This window comes from Neovison vison, chromosome 11 (genome assembly GCF_020171115.1).
Source record: "Neovison vison isolate M4711 chromosome 11, ASM_NN_V1, whole genome shotgun sequence".
In the NCBI taxonomy this organism is placed as follows: Eukaryota; Metazoa; Chordata; class Mammalia; order Carnivora; family Mustelidae; genus Neogale; species Neogale vison.
In genome coordinates this window covers 150,577,190-150,595,439 of record NC_058101.1, presented here as the reverse complement: position 1 = coordinate 150,595,439, position 18,250 = coordinate 150,577,190, and the positions used below count along the sequence as shown (strand labels likewise).

The 18,250-nt window shown below is 45.3% G+C and overlaps 1 protein-coding gene across 1 annotated transcript in view; it reads right to left on the bottom strand.

Moving 5' to 3' along the window:
* The window catches only part of EPHX2 (epoxide hydrolase 2), a 62,065-nt gene that overhangs the window by 32,129 nt on the left and 11,686 nt on the right, over nucleotides 1–18,250 (bottom strand). Inside the window, exons 3-9 of the mRNA XM_044224993.1 lie at nucleotides 15,124–15,283; nucleotides 13,678–13,868; nucleotides 11,913–12,035; nucleotides 8,441–8,515; nucleotides 5,429–5,524; nucleotides 4,202–4,280; nucleotides 605–639 (exon numbers count right to left, since the gene is read on the bottom strand). Coding sequence (XP_044080928.1) covers nucleotides 605–639; nucleotides 4,202–4,280; nucleotides 5,429–5,524; nucleotides 8,441–8,515; nucleotides 11,913–12,035; nucleotides 13,678–13,868; nucleotides 15,124–15,283 — 759 coding nt within the window. The remainder of the gene's footprint in view (nucleotides 1–604; nucleotides 640–4,201; nucleotides 4,281–5,428; nucleotides 5,525–8,440; nucleotides 8,516–11,912; nucleotides 12,036–13,677; nucleotides 13,869–15,123; nucleotides 15,284–18,250) is intronic.

Here is an 18,250-nt window from a genome sequence, read left to right as displayed (position 1 = left end):
CTGAGCCACCCAGGCGTCCCCAGCACCACCAGTTTTATGGCCAACCAAGACACTGTGCCTTCCCCTTGGCCCCTCCAGTCTTGGCTTTTGTCCTCTGGCTGATGGAGGCTTGGCTACCAGTCTCCTCACCTCAGCCTTGATAAGCTCTGAGATGAGGGCCCCTCCCCAATGGTGCTCCTGCTTCACTTAGAATGGGAGCACCATTACAGCCGCCAAGCCACACACTCCCCAGACTCTAGCCAACAACATCTCTACCAAAATAAGGTGATTTTTGCAATTCTCAGGATGGAAAGGCAAGATGGTGGAGTGGCCATGAGGAGGGATGTGGGAGCTCTCTCAGGATTCAGACCTGGCTCTACTAGCTGTTGACCTCAGGCAATTACTTTACCTCCTCATGACTCAGTTTCCTCTTCTACCCAATGCTTAGAACAGTAACTGATAGATAGTAGATGTTAGCTATCATTTTGAAATGCCATCTTAACTTACAGTAAGACTTTTATACCCAAATGCAGTGAAATCTTTTCTTAGGATGGTAAATGAATACCCACACTTATATCTTATATCGGTAAAAATGTCACAAATGTTACCCAAAGATCTATCTTACCTGGCATAACACTTCCATGGAATATTCTTCTATTTCTGCAATTAAAAAGAAAAGAAATACAGTTAATTCACATGACTGAAAATTATCAACAAACTAAAAGGCCCCCTTGGTCCAAAAATAGGTATCTTATTAAATCATTAGATTGATGATGTCTCCTTGTTTATTTTTGTTTTTGTTGCCTGTGCTTTTGGTATCACGCCCGTGAAATCATCACCAAAATCAATGTCATGAGATTTTCACCCATGTTTTCTTCTAAAAGTTTTAGTTTCAGGTCTTACATTTAAGTTTTCAACCCATTTTAAGTTGATTTTGGGGTATGATGTAAGGTAAGGGTCCAATTTTATCCTTGTGCATGTGGATATCCAATTTCCTAGCATCATTTATTGAAGAGACTGTCCTTTCCCTAGTGTATGTCCTGGACACCTATGTCAAGGATCAACTGGCTGTACGTGTGTGGATTTATTTCTGGGCTCTACTCTGTTCTATTGGCTGTATGTCTGTCTTTACACCAATAGCACATTGTTTTGACTACTGTAGCTTTGTAACGTATTTTGAAATCAGGAAATGTGAGTCATCCAGCTTTGTTCTTTCTAGAGATTGATTTGACTATATAGGGTCTTTTGTGGATCCATACTAATTGTAGAATTGTTTTTTTCTAGTTCTGTAAAAAATGCTATTGGATTTTGATAGGGATTTCCCAGAATCTATAGATCATTTTGGGTAGTACGAATATTTTAACAACAGCAACAATTCCAGGAGGCAAAAAACAAAACAAAACAAAACAAAATAAATAAAAAACAACAACAAACAGAAGAAAAAAAATTATCAAAGAAGTAATTCAAGTAAACTTTCAAGAACTGAAAGATAAATGTACCCAGAGAAGTGGATGAAAAGAGACCCATGTCATGGCACAATACCATAAACTTTTATAACACAAGAAGATCAAGATCCTAAAGGTACTGAAAGTACAGGGGAAAAAAAAGTCACATAGACAGACTCATGGATCTGAATGGCATGGGATCTTTGAATAGCAACAAGGGAAGATAGAAAATAGTGAGACAACAGCTTCACAGTTTTCAGGGGAAACAATTTGTTACTTAAAATGTATTGCCAAATGATAAAAAATTTATATACAAATGATCTGCAGTGTGTATGTATGCATTCCAAATCATCACACTTGGCTTTAGAACTCATGTTACATGTTACCTTCAGCAATAGTTAACATGTAAATTATTGTTTCCTTTTTTTAAGATTTAATTTAATTTAATTTAATTTTTAATTTTTTTTTTTTTTAAGATTCTATTTAACAGACAGAGATCACAAGTAGGCAGAGAGACAGGCCGAGAGAGAGAGGGAGGAAGCAGGCTCCCCTCTGAGCAGAGAGCCCAAAGCGGGGCTTGATCCCAGGATGCTGGGATCATGACCTGAGAAAATGGCAGAGGCTTTAACGCACTGAGCCACCTATGTGCCCCAAGATTTTATTTATTATAGAGAGGGAGAGAGAGAGAACTCAAGCACGGGATGGGGGAGAGTCAGAGGGAGAGGGAGAGTGAGAATCTCAAGCAGACTCTGCACTGAGCATGGAACCTGACATGGGGCTTGATCTCACAGCCCTGAGACCACGACCTTAGCTAAAACCAAGAGTCTGTCGCTCAATAGACTAAGCCACCCAGGCACCCTGTAAATAGTTGTTAGAAAATAGTTATAATTAGGGGCGCCTGGGTGGCTCAGTGGGTTAAGCTGCTGCCTTCGGCTCAGGTCATGATCTCAGGGTCCTGGGATCGAGTCCCACATCGGGCTCTCTGCTCGGCAGGGAGCCTGCTTCCTCCTCTCTCTCTGCCTGCCTCTCTGCCTACTTGTGATTTCTCTCTGTCAAATAAATAAATAAAATCTTAAAAAAAAATTTAAAAAAAGTAGTTATAATTAGAGTATGGATAACTATAAGTCTAACTTCATCCAGAACAGTTCTGTTTATGTGTGTTATTACTCATAGTGTTTCTTTTACTTTTCATGGTGTTCTGGTTTGAATGATAAATTAATTACTAAGTTATCCCTAGAGGATTCAGGGAAGATCATGGTCTAGCTGAATGAAAATAGACATTTTAATAATTAAATTGGGGGGAAAAAAAAAAACCCTTCACTGTCTTTCTCGGCTGTCTGGACAAGAAGCTTTCTTTTTGTCTGAAGTGCCTATGCACCATGGAAGAGGTAGTAAGCGGCTGCGGAGTAGGAACCATGGCAATTAGGGAACAATCATGGCACACTCCCCGGTCATGACAGGCTGAATGGTCTGGCTGGTGGGTACCTGAGTGCCAGTTTCCATCAGCTGGCTTCAACCTCGACAAGTCTGCCCTAAACATGGGGGCAGCAGCTCAGAGAAGGGGTGGTGAGCAGCTGGTCTGGCTCACTGGGTACCGCTGCCAGCAGCATGGCTGATTGCATCATATTCCTCTCTCCACCTGGGGAGCTTAACAATTTTGGGACTGAGACCCTCTCTGAAACCAATAAAAGCAGCAGACTCCCTCGCCCCAGGAAAGTGCTTGTAAATCCACACATGGACTCGGGTTCATAGGCCCCCAGTGTCCATTCTCAGATAGATGCCATCTGGGATCCATAAACACTGGGTTAAGGATCTGGCCTACCAATTGCCATAAGATCCAGCAACTCCACTTCTGGGTATACAGCCCAAAGAATTGTAAAGGAGGAACTCAAGCAGATATCTGCACATCCATGTTCACAGCAGCATAATTCACTTCAGCCAGAAGGTGGAGGAAAACTGAATGTCAATCGGTGGAAGGGTGGATAAACAAAATGTGGTCTGTACATTCTTTTTTTTTTTTTTTTTAAAGATTTTATTTATTTATTTATTTATTTGTCAGAGAGAGAGAGGGAGAGAGAGCGCAAGCACAGGCAGACAGAGAGGCAGGCAGAGGCAGAGGGAGAAGCAGGCTCCCTGCTGAGCAAGGAGCCCGATGTGGGACTCGATCCCAGGACGCTGAGATCATGGCCTGAGCCGAAGGCAGCTGCTTAACCAACTGAGCCACCCAGGCGTCCCTGGTCTGTACATTCTATGAAATATTATTTGGCCTTAAAAAGGAAGGAAATTGTGATATATGCTACAAGATGGATGAATGTTGAAGACATTATGCTAAGTGAAATCAGCCAGTCACAAAAGGATAAATTTTCTATCATCCACTTAAGAGATGTCTGGAGTAGTCCAATTCCTAGAGAGCAGAAGGGTAGTTGCCAAGGGGCTAGGGAAAGGGGAATGGGGAATTAGTGCTTAATGGTACAGAGTTCTGCTGGATAGGAAAAGTTCTATAAAAGTTCTATACACCCTGTACCCCACATCCAGCACAAGATTTCCTCGCGGCACAGGCAAGTGGGTCTCTTTTATTCATTCAGAGTACGGGAGCAGAGACATCTGAGCCCAAAGGGTACAGACAAGGGTCACTACAGGAAAGGAGAAGGGCAAAGTCGGACTCCCTCTAAGGGCTGTCCACTCTGACCTGGGACCAGAGGGAAAGAGTACAGTTGGAGAGCTTAGACAGTCAGAGGGATAACCAACATAGGGCAGCTGGGAGACAGTTAACCTACCAGGAGGAGCTGACGACTCTCCATAGCCTTTCATGTCCAGAGCTAGTACCCGGAAACCTGCCTGAGCCAGAGCAGGGATCTGGAAAACAAAGAGTTCAGGGACACCCAAGAGTGGTCTCATCAGTCCTTTACAGACACTCCTCCTTTGCTTCCTTCTATCCATGGTCTTGTAAATGGCTTAACTCAAAGTGCCCCGTAGCACTATCTGGGATCCTTGCCATGAGGCTGGAATGAGCCCACCTGGATAGGGCTGACATGGACAGTGGTAGGGTCTGTGTACTGCATCTAATACTACATCTAAGAGAGCACTTTTCCTAGCAAAGACCTTGGAGATTTCTATATTCATTACAAAGATTTCCCGGCAGGTGGCATAAGGAGTACTGAAGAATCTGCCTTCTTCTCATCTGCAAAGATGGCATGTTGTCTAGCACAGCTCTGAGGTCTGGACCCATCTCTGGCTCCAACATTTCTGAGGTATCACAGTCATCGTTGGAGATGACGCTCCACTGTAAGGTTTCGGCTTCTTCTTTTTTAAAAAATACTTTATTTATTTATTTATTTGAGAGAGAGAAACAGAGAGCATGGGAGAGAGTGAGCATAAGCTGGGGAAAGGGCAGAGGGTGAAGGAGAAGCAGCTTCGCCACTGAGCAAGGAGTCTGATGCGGGGCTCGATCTCAGGACCCTGGGATTATGACCTAAGCTGAAGACAGATGTTTAACCGACTGAGCCACCCAGGTGCCCCAAGATTTCAGTTTTTGTTTTTTTTTAAATATTTTGTTTATTTATGTGACAGACAGAGATCACAAGTAGGCAGAGAGGAGGAAGCAGGCTCCCCGCTGAGCAGAGAGCCTGACGAGGGGCTCGATCCCAGGACCCTGGGATCATGACCTGAGCCGAAGACAGAGGCTTTAACCTGCTGAGCCACTCAGGTGCCCCAGGTTTCAGCTTCTTCTTTTTTTTCTTTTTACATTTCTTTTTCTTTCTTTTTTTTTTAACATTTCTTTTCAGCGTAACAGTATTCATTGTTTTTGCACCACACCCAGTGCTCCATGCAATACATGCCCTCCCCAATACCCACCACCTGGTTCTCCCAACCTTCCACCCCCCGCCCCTTCAAAACCCTCAGAGGTTTCAGCTTCTTAATGGCGTTCTACACTAGGCAACACCATCTATACCTTCCTCTTCCTTCACCTTGACTGGAGCAGACCTTCCCTCAGTTTCCTTTACCTGGTACCGCCAAGAGAACCAGCTCTCAGGAAATCCATGGCAGAGACACACAGCAGGTCCAGAACCCAGCTCCACAAAATGCAGACGCACCCCAGGCTGTAGCAAAGAGAGGTGAACAGAAGTGACCACAGCACCAGGCTGGACAGAACCAGTTTGTCTTCCGCAGACCACTCTGGGCCACCTCCGGGTACTGCCGGACCTCATAATTTCTCAGCTCAAGGCCCCGATGCCAGAAGATGTTCAAGAAGACACAACTGGCCAAATTGCAATAAAGCCTTTGATAGGAACACAGAAGGCCAATATTCATGTTAACATGTGGAATACTAGGATTATTTTGTTAAAGCAAGCAGGGAATGAACCTGATGTTGAGCCAACGGAAGCTTGGGATGGTCTGTTTTAGTACTTAATCTCCTCCAATTATTACCATGTGGTTTGTTTTAGTACTTAATCTAAGTACTAGATGGGTGGTTTGTTTTAGTACTTAATGGTTTGGGATGGTTTGTTTTAGTACTTAATCTCCTCCAATTATTACCATGTGGTCTAAGCACACCAACTAAAGCAGTGTCCAATCAGAGTGCCCTATTTTCCCTCAAAAGTATGTATCTCCAACTTTCTAATGGAAATAACTGGGAGAAATAAGCTTTGCATATGGAAATTTAGTTGGAAGAATTCTACAGAGCTGCATCTCAGATTACTCCAAGCTTGTGTTCCAAACCAGAAGTTTCATTCATGATTCCCAGCGAGTTATTCCGCTTGAGAAAACATGAGGCTGACATTTCACAAACTCTATCGTGGTCTACAGTCATATCAGAATCTGTTTCATCGTCTATTAGTACTTGGCAAAGGAAGGATCTGATTCTATTCCTTATATTGCAAAGTGCTGTAGTACTGATGTCTGGTGACATGATCCTAACCTGCCCCTGCTCTAAATGGATCCTAAACTAAGACTCCTTTTTGCTGCTCAGCATCAAGTAGCTCAGCAAATGCATGTACTTCCCCATCCTTTAAATGATATGTTAATAGGGACGCCTGGGTGGCTCAGCTGGTTAAGCAGCTGCCTTCGGCTCAGGTCATGATCCCAGCGTCCTGGGATCGAGTCCCACATCGGGCTCCTTGCTCGGCAGGGAGCCTGCTTCTCCCTCTGCCTCTGCCTGCCATTCTGTCTGCCTGTGCTCGCTCTCTCCCTCTCTCTCTGATAAATAAATAAAAATAAAATCTTTAAAAAAATGATATGTTAATAAAATTGCCATAAAGCCAGAAAACGAGGATTATGTCCACAGGGTTGAAGACACAAGGCCACAGGCCAGACCCCATGCCACAGGCTGAGAGCCCCCAGTCCTCACTGATACTGGAGACGAGGTCTTAAGGGACCTCTGGAAGTGTTCACCCCTTCAGCAGCATCCAGGGTTACAGGAGAGGCTGGGCTAATGCTCACAGTTGCTTCAGCCTTTTCCTACTATCCAGTTCCCACTCATCCTTTCACACCCACTTCACCACCACCGCTGAACACTCCCTGGTGCAGCCTCCACCCTCACAGAGCCCATCCCAAGACTGCCAGAACACTGCCACCAGACAAGGACCCCATCCTGGATTGGAACTGCAGGAGCTGGGAACGTGTATCTCACGTAGACTACAAGATTCCTGAGGTCTTGGACACTCCACTCATCTCGGTATTTCTCTCTGTGACCCACAAACAACAAATACTCAATAAATCCTTGAGGGGCTGTCCTCCAGGCAGCAGGGCTTCCCCCGCGTCTGCAGACGAGCCCGCTCACGGCACCAGCTCTCCTCTTCATGAGCTACAGGTGACCGAGCACAGAGCCACCAGGTACAATGGCCCGTGGTCCGCGTGCATTATTTGAATCACAGTTGACCCCTGCACAATGTGGGTATAAAGGGCACTGACCCCCCACCTGCATAGTTGAAAATTGCATATTAACTTTTGACCCCCCAAAAAACTCAATTCCTACTAGCTTCCTGCTGATGGGCAGTGGTACTGATAGCAGGTGAAGAAGGCCTATTTTGCGTTATGTATATTATATACTATAATCTTGTAAAGTGAGCTAGAGAAAAGAAAATGTTCTTAAGAGAATCACAAGGGGGAAAAAAAAAGAAAATCACAAGGAAGAGAAAATACATCTACAGCACTGCACTCTACTAAATCCTCAGATAAGTGGACCCATGCCATCCAAACCCATGTTGTTCAAGGGTCAAGTGTAATCCACACAAGAACACAGAAGGGACATATCAGCATCACCTCGTTATAAAGCTGTGTACGCAAACATTCAGAGTGACGAAAATGTATCTAAATCTGTAAACTTAGTGCCAAAGCCAGGATTCACACTGGTTCTATCTGGCCCCAAGCAACTGTCCCATCTTGTTTTGCGTATGAGCTGACCTGTAGCTCTAGGTTGCTTCCCATTTAAATGGGACCAATGACAAATGAAGAAAGATTCCAGGGTGAATCCATGAAGACATTCTAACACCCTACTCTGTATCCTGGCTGGATCAGGAGTCGGGGCCCCTCTGCACATGGCCTTGACCTAGCCGTAACCCTGACCACTGGATGTTTTAATGACCACTTCTGTTTCTTTATTCTCGCTATGGGTTCTTTGAGGATGGGTCTGTCTTGTTCCTCACTGCATCCCTTGTATCTGGCCCAAGCCTAACACCAAGGCAGTGCTTGATGAGTATCTGCTAGACGAAAACAAGTTCTCCCCAGAATACAGGCCAGACACACGCACTTTAGCACTCTGGGCTACTCAAGGCCACGTGACCTGTCTTCCCACGGGAGTCTGACCACATCTGTACACTGCTTTGCATATCCTAAAGCATGACCCTTGTCTTCTGACTTTTAAGGAAAGGAATGAGTAGATGGAGAAATATTATTTCCCTGTAAACAGTGGGTATTCAGGTACCCTTGATATTTAACAAATGTCTCTGCATGTCATTGTAGATGGGCTGGTGAGGGAGGCGGAGGCCTCAGCTGACTGGGAGGGAGCGCTCACATACCTTTATCGGCACATATCCATGGCTCACGTCGCTCAGACTGCATGGGATTGGAAGAGGGGCTGCGGCGCGGGGAAGCTGGAAGGAAAACAGGGACAGTGAGAGAGGCGGCAGCCTCCTTCTGTGCAATGTTCTCAGAGACGGTTTCCAGAAATCCAGAGTGCTGGCACAGGCACATGTGCCATGGGCTCCTGAGTCCTCCCTGCCCAGCCCCGTCCCTCTCCTGCGAGCACACAGTTGTATTCATCTCCCCCTCCCTTTCAGTTCAGTGCATCCCATGATCGAGTCCTTCGGACAGAAGAGCGTGGCCGGTCAGCCTCACCCGTTAAAATCCCCATACGATTCTACATTCTCTACTGCCCCCCGCTTCCAGCTGAGAGCCTGGTGTGACTCAGGAGAACACAGGGGGAGAACAAACCTGGGTCCTTGAATAGCTGCCTGAAGCCAAGGCCCTGGCCACCACCACCTGAACTTTTTTACATCAGCAAGAAATAAACCACCTGCTCTAAAATGGCGAGATTTTATACTTCAGTGACTATAATTCTTCCCTACGGCAGTTCCTCAAGTGGTCACCCCGGCTCATGCTGGACACCATCAGGAATGCGAAGTGCACAGAGCATCATTGAATGGCTCCACTGCAGGGTCCCTCCCTCATGCCCACCAAAATCGGACTCTGGGCCTTTGTATTAGTCTGCTCCGGCTGCCATAACCACGTGCCACAGGCTGGGTGACTGAAACAACAGACATTTACGTCTCCCAGTTCTGGAAGCCGGCAGTCCAACACCTTGGTTGGTCCAGGCTTGGTTCCTCCTGAGTCCTCTCTGTTTGGCTTTGCCCTTCCAACCTGGGTCCTCACGTGGTCTTTCTTCTGTGTCTGTGTCCTGATCTCCTCTTCTTATGAAGACAGTTGTACTAGATTAGGGCCCACCTGCAATGACCTCATTTATCTTCATCGCCTCTTTTAAAGGTTGTATCTCCAAATATACTCACATTCTGAGGTCCTGAGGATTTAACATGAATGAATTTGGGGTGGGAGGGGGCAGAGGTCAGCCAGTTAAGAGCCTTCTGCCTGCAGGCCCCAGCTGGGTTGTCTGGAGTCCCAGGAGGACAGATAACATCTTATATGACATCTAGGTAACAAAATACCTGAACAAAGGGTCCTTAAGGGGCTTCTTTACCTTATCCACGTGAGGTGTCTTGAGACAGAAATGACAAAGGACAGTAAGTGATCTTATTCACAGAAAGTGACATATTAGCAACTCTTACTGCTAGATCGCTCATATTTGGTCCTAAAGGTATGATCTAAGAAAGAAGCGGCTCCGACCTCTGAGGTGCAAGAAATAAACTATGAAATGTACCTCCTTTTTTAAACATGGAAGACCTTGCATAGACGTCCTCAGTGGGGGAATCAGAAGAAGCCCCCTACGGCCGTGGCACCTGGAGAAGATTCAGGGTGTGGCAGGAGGGATGGGCAGCTGGGTGTCCTTTGATGGCAAGGAGCCTTGTCTGGCCTGAGGGAGCCAGGACATGGACCCCGAAGGGCTAGAGTCCCTTGGGGCCCTTCTGCTGAGGTATCCCTGGCTTCCTAGTGGATGTCTTACTCTCTGATGTGAAGAATTTGAGAAACAAGACAGAGGATCACAGGGGAAGGGAGGGAAAAATGAAACAAGATGAAACCAGAGAGGGAGACAAACCGTAAGAGACTCTTAATCTCTGGAAACAAACTGAGGGTTGCTGGGGGGCAGGGAGGGTGATGGACATTGGGGAGGGTATGTGCATGGTGAGCGCTGTGAATTGTGTAAGACTTTTGATTCTCAGAACTGTACCCCTGAAACAAATAATACATTATATGTTAATTTAAAAAATAAAAGGGAATAATTTTCATCCTTCCTTATAGCTTCTCCCTACTTTGGAGAAGACAGGTGAGGCATGGCTTACTTTCCCAATTACAGGACAGTTATCTGTGACTCGTACGACGAGGGGACAACTAGTAAGTGGGACAAGCAGGTGGACGCTGGGATACTACGTCTGGGACGTTTTCTCCTCTGCTGCATGAGACTTCTAGGCTTGCAGGACAGATTGAGCTTGGACAAGACACTTTACGACTGTGAAGCCATTAGACAGACATTTTTATTTATTCATTAAAGATGAAAAGTCAGGGACACCTGGATGACTCAGTCGGTTAAACGTCTGCCTTCAGCTCAGGTCATGATCTCAGGGTCCTGGGATCCAGCCCTGCACTGGGCTCCCTGCTCAGTAGGGAGCCTGCTTCTCCCTCTCCTTCTGCCCCTCCCCCACTCATGCTTGCCCTCTCTCTCAAATAAATAAATAAAATCTTAGAAAAAAAAAGATGAAAAGTCAATTGTCCCTACCATGGGGGGCTAAACTATGTCCCTTCCAAATTCATCTGCTGAAGTCTAAACTTCCAGGGCCTCAGAATGTGACTGTGTTTGGAGATAAGGTTTTAAAAGAGGTCATTAAAGTTAAAAAAAGAGGTCATTGAAGCAAGCCTGCTGGAGTCAGAATCCAATCTGGCTGGTGTCCTCGTAAAAGAAGAAGACATTTGGACACACACTGGGGAAGACCATGTGAAGACACAGGGAAAATGCGGCCATCCAAAAGCCAAGGAGAGAGGTCTCGGAAGGAACTGCCCTTGCCAACACCTTGATCCTGGACTTCTGGCCTCCTGGTGAGACTGCTGTCTCCACCATGCAGTCTGTGTACTTTATGGCAGCTCAGGGAAGTGGACACAGTGCCCTCTGAGAGGACGTTGGGAAGGCTGGGCCGTCCAGCTGGCTCAGCCAGGTGTATGCCCCTCTCTCCCAAACACTGTATTCCTGCAAAAGACTTAACTGCCACCAGCACTCTGGGGCTCAGTGCGATCCAGTGGGATGGAGATCTTAGGCAAACTCAAAATAACAGAAGGGGCTAATCCCCAGGCAGCCTTCCTGCGGCATCATGAAGGGCGCCCCATCCTCTCTGTGACAGATGGTTTCAATCACTTGCGTGTACCAGCAGTATGACCAGCCAGAACAGGAGGGGTCTGTGCTCCCTAACCCCACTGGGGCAGACCTAATAGCTAAATTCCCAAAATTTACTCTAAGTGGTCAAGTCTAAAAAAAAAATTTTTTTTTAATTCAAAAAAGTAAGAATAAATAAATACAGTGAAGTCTGGTGGCTTTCAAAGTCTCTGCTCCTCCCTTGGGTCTTGGTTCCTCCGACTCTGACTAGTATAGATGGTTGTTCTCAGAGCACTGCTTCTCTGCTCATGGCTGCAGAGAAAGAAGTTCTTCAAGGACAGCAGTACTGAGGGCCCAGTGGGGAGCGGCCACCCACCCAGGAGGTGAGCAGCTGGGTTCGCGCCAAGAGCATCGAACTCCCGGAAACGATCCCCCTCTCACTTGCTGTGTCTCCTGCACCCCTCAACCCAAGAGGAGGGGTGGGAAACCCAACCCAGCGCAACCCCAAGAGTTACCTGCACCCCAGTTACTCTCTCCAGTTCTGCCAGGGCTGTATCTGTGTCATGAACGAGGATGGTGACCATCCCCAAATCACGGGCCGGCTTCAGATTAGCCCCGATGTCATCCAAGAACACAACCTGAATCCAAATAGCAGGGACACTAACATCACTCTCATCCAAAGCAAAATTCACCCGGGAGGGATAGCACCGGAAAGACACACATTAAAATGGGGATAGTGGGTTTTTGTGACGACAAGGTGAAGAATTAGTTTTTCCTTTATATACTTGTTTACTCTTACAAATACTGAATTACATCAACATATCCATAAACACAGAGAGAGGTACAGATTCCCAGAGTCGTGTGTGGGTTTCAGCCTAAATTCTGAAACTGTAAAAAAATTAAGGAAGGATATAAACTTATCAGGGTGACATTAAAATTCATCTAGGGAATCAACATGTATGAACAGACCCCCGCCCCCAAATCTGGAAAAGCACCGTAATAAGGGCAGATACTAAAACAAATTATGAAGCTAATAAAGGTAAAACTAAAAAGTGGGGTGCTGGGATGCCTGGGTGGCTTAGTTGGTTAAGCAGCTGCCTTCGGCTCAGGTCATGATCCCAGCGTCCTGGGATCAAGTCCCACATCGGGCTCCTTGCTCATCAGGGAGCCTGCTTCTCCCTCTGCCTCTGCCTGCCACTCTGTTTGCATGTATTCACTCTCTCTGACAAATAAATAAATAAATAAATTTTTTTAAAAAGTGGGGTGCTAGAAGAGAAACAGACATATCAATGAAACAGAAGAGAGCTGAGGAATGAACCCAATTATAAATGACAATTCGTGTTGTCCGCCTGGCAAGGAAAAATGGTACTTAAAAGATTATATAATTATCTTAACTGCTTGGGGGAAAATAGTAGATGCTTCCTTCACATCATCTTCCCCCAAAATAAATTCTGAATCGATCAAATATTTAAATTTTAGAATTAAAAAAAAATCCTAAAGTCACAGAAAAAAGCATAAGTGCATTATGCATTATCATCTTGGATTAGGGCAGGCCCAGACTTCTAAGAAGCTCATCCAACCCAAAAGTCAGAAGTGAGAAGATCTTTATTAACAGGCATACTAAAATTTAGAGCACTGTTACAAGGCTTATCCAGGGGTTGAGAAGAGCAGGAGCAAAGTTTAAAAGGAGAGGGGATGAGTTCTAGGATTAAGCCCGGTAAGGATTCTGGTAAGGATTCCTGTAAGGATTCCCCATGAGGGAGTTCAGGGTTCCATCCACCAGCTTGTGGAGGGGGTGGGGCCAACAAGAGAGGGTTAGAAACATCAGGGAAAGGTATTTAAGGATGGACTAATTGCCTTTTTGAAAACTGGAGGTGGGGCATACAAGGAAAACAGAGTTTTGAATAGATAATTAGAGACAGTACGAAGACAGAACTTTAGGGTGCCTAGAGGAGGCAGCTCTAATACTGGAACTCACCCTTTGGTAAGGTGACCCTTATCAGCCTTGTGGTCTTGGGAAAATCTCCCAGGGTCTATGCTTCTTTACAGGCAAACTGAGCAGCTGGGCTAGCAGTTTGACAATACCTGTTTTGACCTATAAAAGCCACAGAGAGTGGCCCATGCCCATGGAAATTCTGGCCTGGGAGAATGGGAACCTGCCGCTAGACCCAGCATCAAACCACTGGGCCCCAGAAGTCCTCCACCTGCTCCCTCCTCCCTTTTTCTTATGTGCACTATCTCTAGAACATTCTCTTTCACTCAAAAGAAGTGTCCACATACCTCACTGGGACTGGCCTTCATGGTTTCCAGCACAAACTTGTAGATCTGAGGATCAGGCTTGGTCATTCCGATCCTGCACGACTCTATCAGGAAGTCAAAGTGCGGCCTCAGCTGACACAGCAGCTGGGCCAGGCTGCCCCTCTGAGCGCTGTCGTCCACCCAGTCGTTGGTGAGGACGCAGGTGGTGTAGCCTGAAAGAGAAGTCACCAGTGAGTGGACCAGATACAGAACTTTGCTCCGAGAACCTCAAGTTACCCTCACAGACAACCCCAAAGAAGGGGCCACACAGGGTTCTTCTTTGCATCAACTTCTTGATGCCCAGCTTCTAAACTGACATGCGGGACAAGAACCATTTTTACCCATAAGCACCTCCTGACACTGAGACAGAAGAATAAGCAAACCGGGTACGTGAAGGGCTTTCAGAAGCACTGACAGAAACACTATTGCTAAATATCCCTTGCAACTGTAGAGCAAGAGATTGTGATCTTCATCAGCTCATATGCTCCTGGCCACCTTGGGAGTAAGCAGGACAGACCTCATCATTCACTTTTACAGATGAGCAAACAGAAGCTCGGACCCATGATGAGCTTCCCAGAGCTACACAGTGAAGGCAGAACCGGGCCAGGCTCAGAGTCCTGCCTTTGGACTGGCCCTCCAGGGCTCCTGCCAAGTCAGTGTTACTGAACACTCTGCTGCACTCTCTTTCAAAATTCCTGCCTTGGCTTCTGGAGACTGCATTCCCATTTCAAAACTAGAGGAATGTTGGCAAAGACAGCATTATTCCCCCGGCTTTCTCTCCCTAACCAAGAAGGGGAAGAAGCAGGGGATGCTGGAAATAAGGCACTGATGAGTCAGTGGTGAGACCCTTTGCATGGAACATGAATGAGAAACACGGACATGGGGCGGCTCAGCCATGACCCTGTAAGTCTACTGTTAAGTGGGTAGAATGATTTCAAATATGCCTGTGACAAAGAGCGGGCTCTGACACTACATAAACGTCTACTGGATGAACTTGATCTCACATCCCAGACCATTTGACATCCTCTGAGTTCATGTCAGCCAGCTCACAGCTCAGTCGCTTTGACATTTAGAGGTTGGGATGATCACAGTTGCTTTAAAGGCCTTGATTTTCAATCACTGTGACAAGAGGTTGGGTACTTCTGGTCATTACTACGTGTCACCGGAGGGAGAGAATTTTGCTTACAAGCAGTCTCTGGCACAAACTGCTCTATTAAGTAAAATGCTTTCATTTTTTTCCCCTACTATTCTGATAGTGCTGTTTTTGGCTATTTGATAAAACTTACTTCGGGGCTGTTTTTAAGAATGGCTTTCCATCAAATTCCAGAAGACCTGTGCTCTCAGAACACATCCGGATGTATTCTGACCTAACCATCCCAAGGGTTCTAGTGCGGCTGATTGAGAGAACAGCCAGTATTGGCTCCTTACCCTTCTTTCTGAGCGCAAGAGCAGCCTGAAGCATGGGATAGTTGATCTTTCTTGCTGCAACTGCCTTGCCAAATAGCTGACTTACAGAGAAATTCTCAGGGAGGCGGATTCCAGACTCCTCAGAACATTTCCTGCAGTCTTCTTCCATGAGTGGCACCCACTGTGGAAAGGAATAGATGAAGATTATCAGTTGGTATAATCCTTCAGAATAGCTTCTGGCAGGGGCACCTGGTTGGTTCAGTGGGTTGAGCCTCTGCCTTCTGCTCAGGTCATGATCCCTGGGTCCTGGGGTCGAGCCCTGCATCGGGCTCTCTGCTCAGCAGGGAGCCTGCCTCCCCCAACTCTGTCTGCCTCTCTGCCTACTTGTGACCTCTCTGTCAAATAAATAAATAAAATCTTAAAAAAAAGAATAGCTTCTGGCAGCATTTGCTGCATCTGACCATATGCGTTCTCTGTGGGCCAGCAATTCCACTCCTAGAGCTGCACCCAACAGAAAATGTCCACATATGTTCACCAAAAAGACATGTTCGTCTATGCACTTGCAGCAGCACTATTTCCAAGAGCCCCAAACTACAAACTACGTAAGTGCCCCTGTTTATGGCCTGAATGGTGTTCCCCCCAAATTCGCGTTGAAGTCTTAAGCCCTCGCATCTCAGAATGCAATTGTCCTTGGAGGTAGGGTCTTTAAAGAGGTGATTAAGGTAAAATGAGGTCATGAGGAAGGGCTGAATCTAATCTGACTGGTGTCCTTGTAAACGCAGGAGATTAGGTGCACCTGGGTGGCTCAGTGGGTTAAGCCGCTGCCTTCGGCTCAGGTCATGATCTCGGGGTCCTGGGATCGAGTCCCGCATCGGGCTCTCTGCTCGGCAGGGAGCCTGCTTCCTCCTCCTTCTCTCTCTACCTGCCTCTCTGCCTACTTGTAATCTCTCTCTGTCAAATAAATAAATAAAATCTTAAAAAAAAAAAAAAAGCAGGAGATTAGGACATACACACACACACACACACAGAGGGAAAACTGTGAAGACACAGAAAATGGCCACTGCAAGACAAGAAGAGAGACCTCAGAAAAAAAAAATCCTGTCAACACCTTGATCTCGGGATTCTAGGCTCCAGAGCTATGAGGAAACAAATTTCTATTGTTTAAACCACACAGTCTGTGGTATTTTGTTATGGCAGCCCTAGCTGATAGCAGCAAAATGGATTGTGATATGCTTACACACTACCATAGCAGCACTATTTGGAGTAGTTCCAACTGAAAAGTACCCAAACCCCAAGAGCAGACTGATAGAGAGCTCACAAATAAACCCATGCATACATGTATGGTCAGTAAATTTACAACAAAGGAACCAAGAATATACAATGGGGAAAGGATAATCCCTTTGATAAACGGTGTTGGGAAAACTGGACAGCCACATGCAAAACAATGAAACTTGACCACTATCTTCGCCATACACAAAAATCAACTGAAAATGCGTGGAAGACTTCAATATAAGACCTAACACCATAAAACCCCTAGAAGAAGACATAGGTGGTCAAGATCCTCAACATAGGTTTTGGTGATGATTTTTTGAATCTGATAACAAAAGCACAAATAAACTATTAGGACTAAATCAAAATAAAAAAGCTTCTGGACAGCGACAGAAACCATCCACAAAACAAAAAGGCACCTACTGAATGGGAGAAGGTATTTGCAAATGATATCTGATAAGGAGCTGATATCCAAAATATAAAAAGAACTCATACAACACAATGGCAAGGAAAAAAAAAAGAGAAAAGAAAAGAAAAAAAAAAAACCTGATTTAAAAAATGTATGGAAAACCTGAAAAGACATTTTTTTCCAAAGAAGACATACAGGTGGCCAACAGACACATGAAAGGATGCTCAACATGACTAATCATCAGGGGAAACACAAATCAAAAACCACAGTGAGGGGCACCTGGGTGGCTCAGTTGGTTGAGCATCTGCCTTCGGCTCAGGTCATGATCCTGGTGTCCAGGGATTGAGTCCCACACAGGGCTCCCTGCTCAACAGGGAGTCTGCTTCTCCCTCTGACCCTTACCCCTCTCATGCTCTCTCGCTTTCTCTCTCTCTCTCTCTCTCTCCAGTAAATAAATAAATAAATATTAAAAAAAAAAAACCACAGTGAGACATCACATAGCAGCTATTAGATAGGCTATTATCAAAAAGACAAGAAATAACAAATGCTGGTGAGGATGTAGAGAAAAGGAACACTTGTGTATTGTTGGTGGAATGTAAACTGGTGCAGCCACTATGGAAAACAGTATGCAAATTCCTCAAAAAATTAAAAATAGGGCTACCATATGATCCAGCAACTCCATTTCAGTATTTATTCAAAGCAAACAAAAACACTAACTCAAAAAGATATCTGCACCCCCCCCATGTTCACTGCAGCATTACTTATAATAGCCAAGATATGGAAACAACCTAGGTGCCCATCAATGGATGAATGAATGGATAAAGAAAATATGGTATATAAATTTAATGGAATATTATTTGGCCATAAAAAAGAACAAAATCTTGCCATTTGTGACAATCTAGATGAACATCGAGGGCATTATGCTAAGTGAAAGAAGTCTGACAGAGAAAGACAAATACTGTATGATCTCTCTTATATGTGGAAATTAAATTCAAAACAGAAACAAAACCAAAAAACACCAAAAAAGCCAAACTCATAGATAACGAAGAAAGTGGTTGCCAGAGGCAGGTGGTAGGGGACGGGGTGAGAGAAATGGGAGAAAAGGGGGTCAGAAGAGAAAAAGAAAAAAGATACAGATGCCAAAATTGATGCAAGATAAAATATAAAATATGAGTAGACTAAAGCCATTAATGAAATTGGAAAATAATGGAAGTATTTACCTTTCTATAAAAATAATAAAACATTTCCAGCCTTAGACTGTTACACAAGTAAAAAATATATAAATATAGTTTAGTGGGAGAGTTACATAAGTAGATTTGCATTTTAGGGAGGTCATCCCAGAAAAAGTGAGAAGGATTGGAGGAAGGGAGAATAATTAGAAGAGAATTTTCACAAGTTCCACCTTCACTATCCACCTACCAGCATTAGTGGCCAAGAACTCCATCTTCCCTTCTGTTGCTATAGATAATG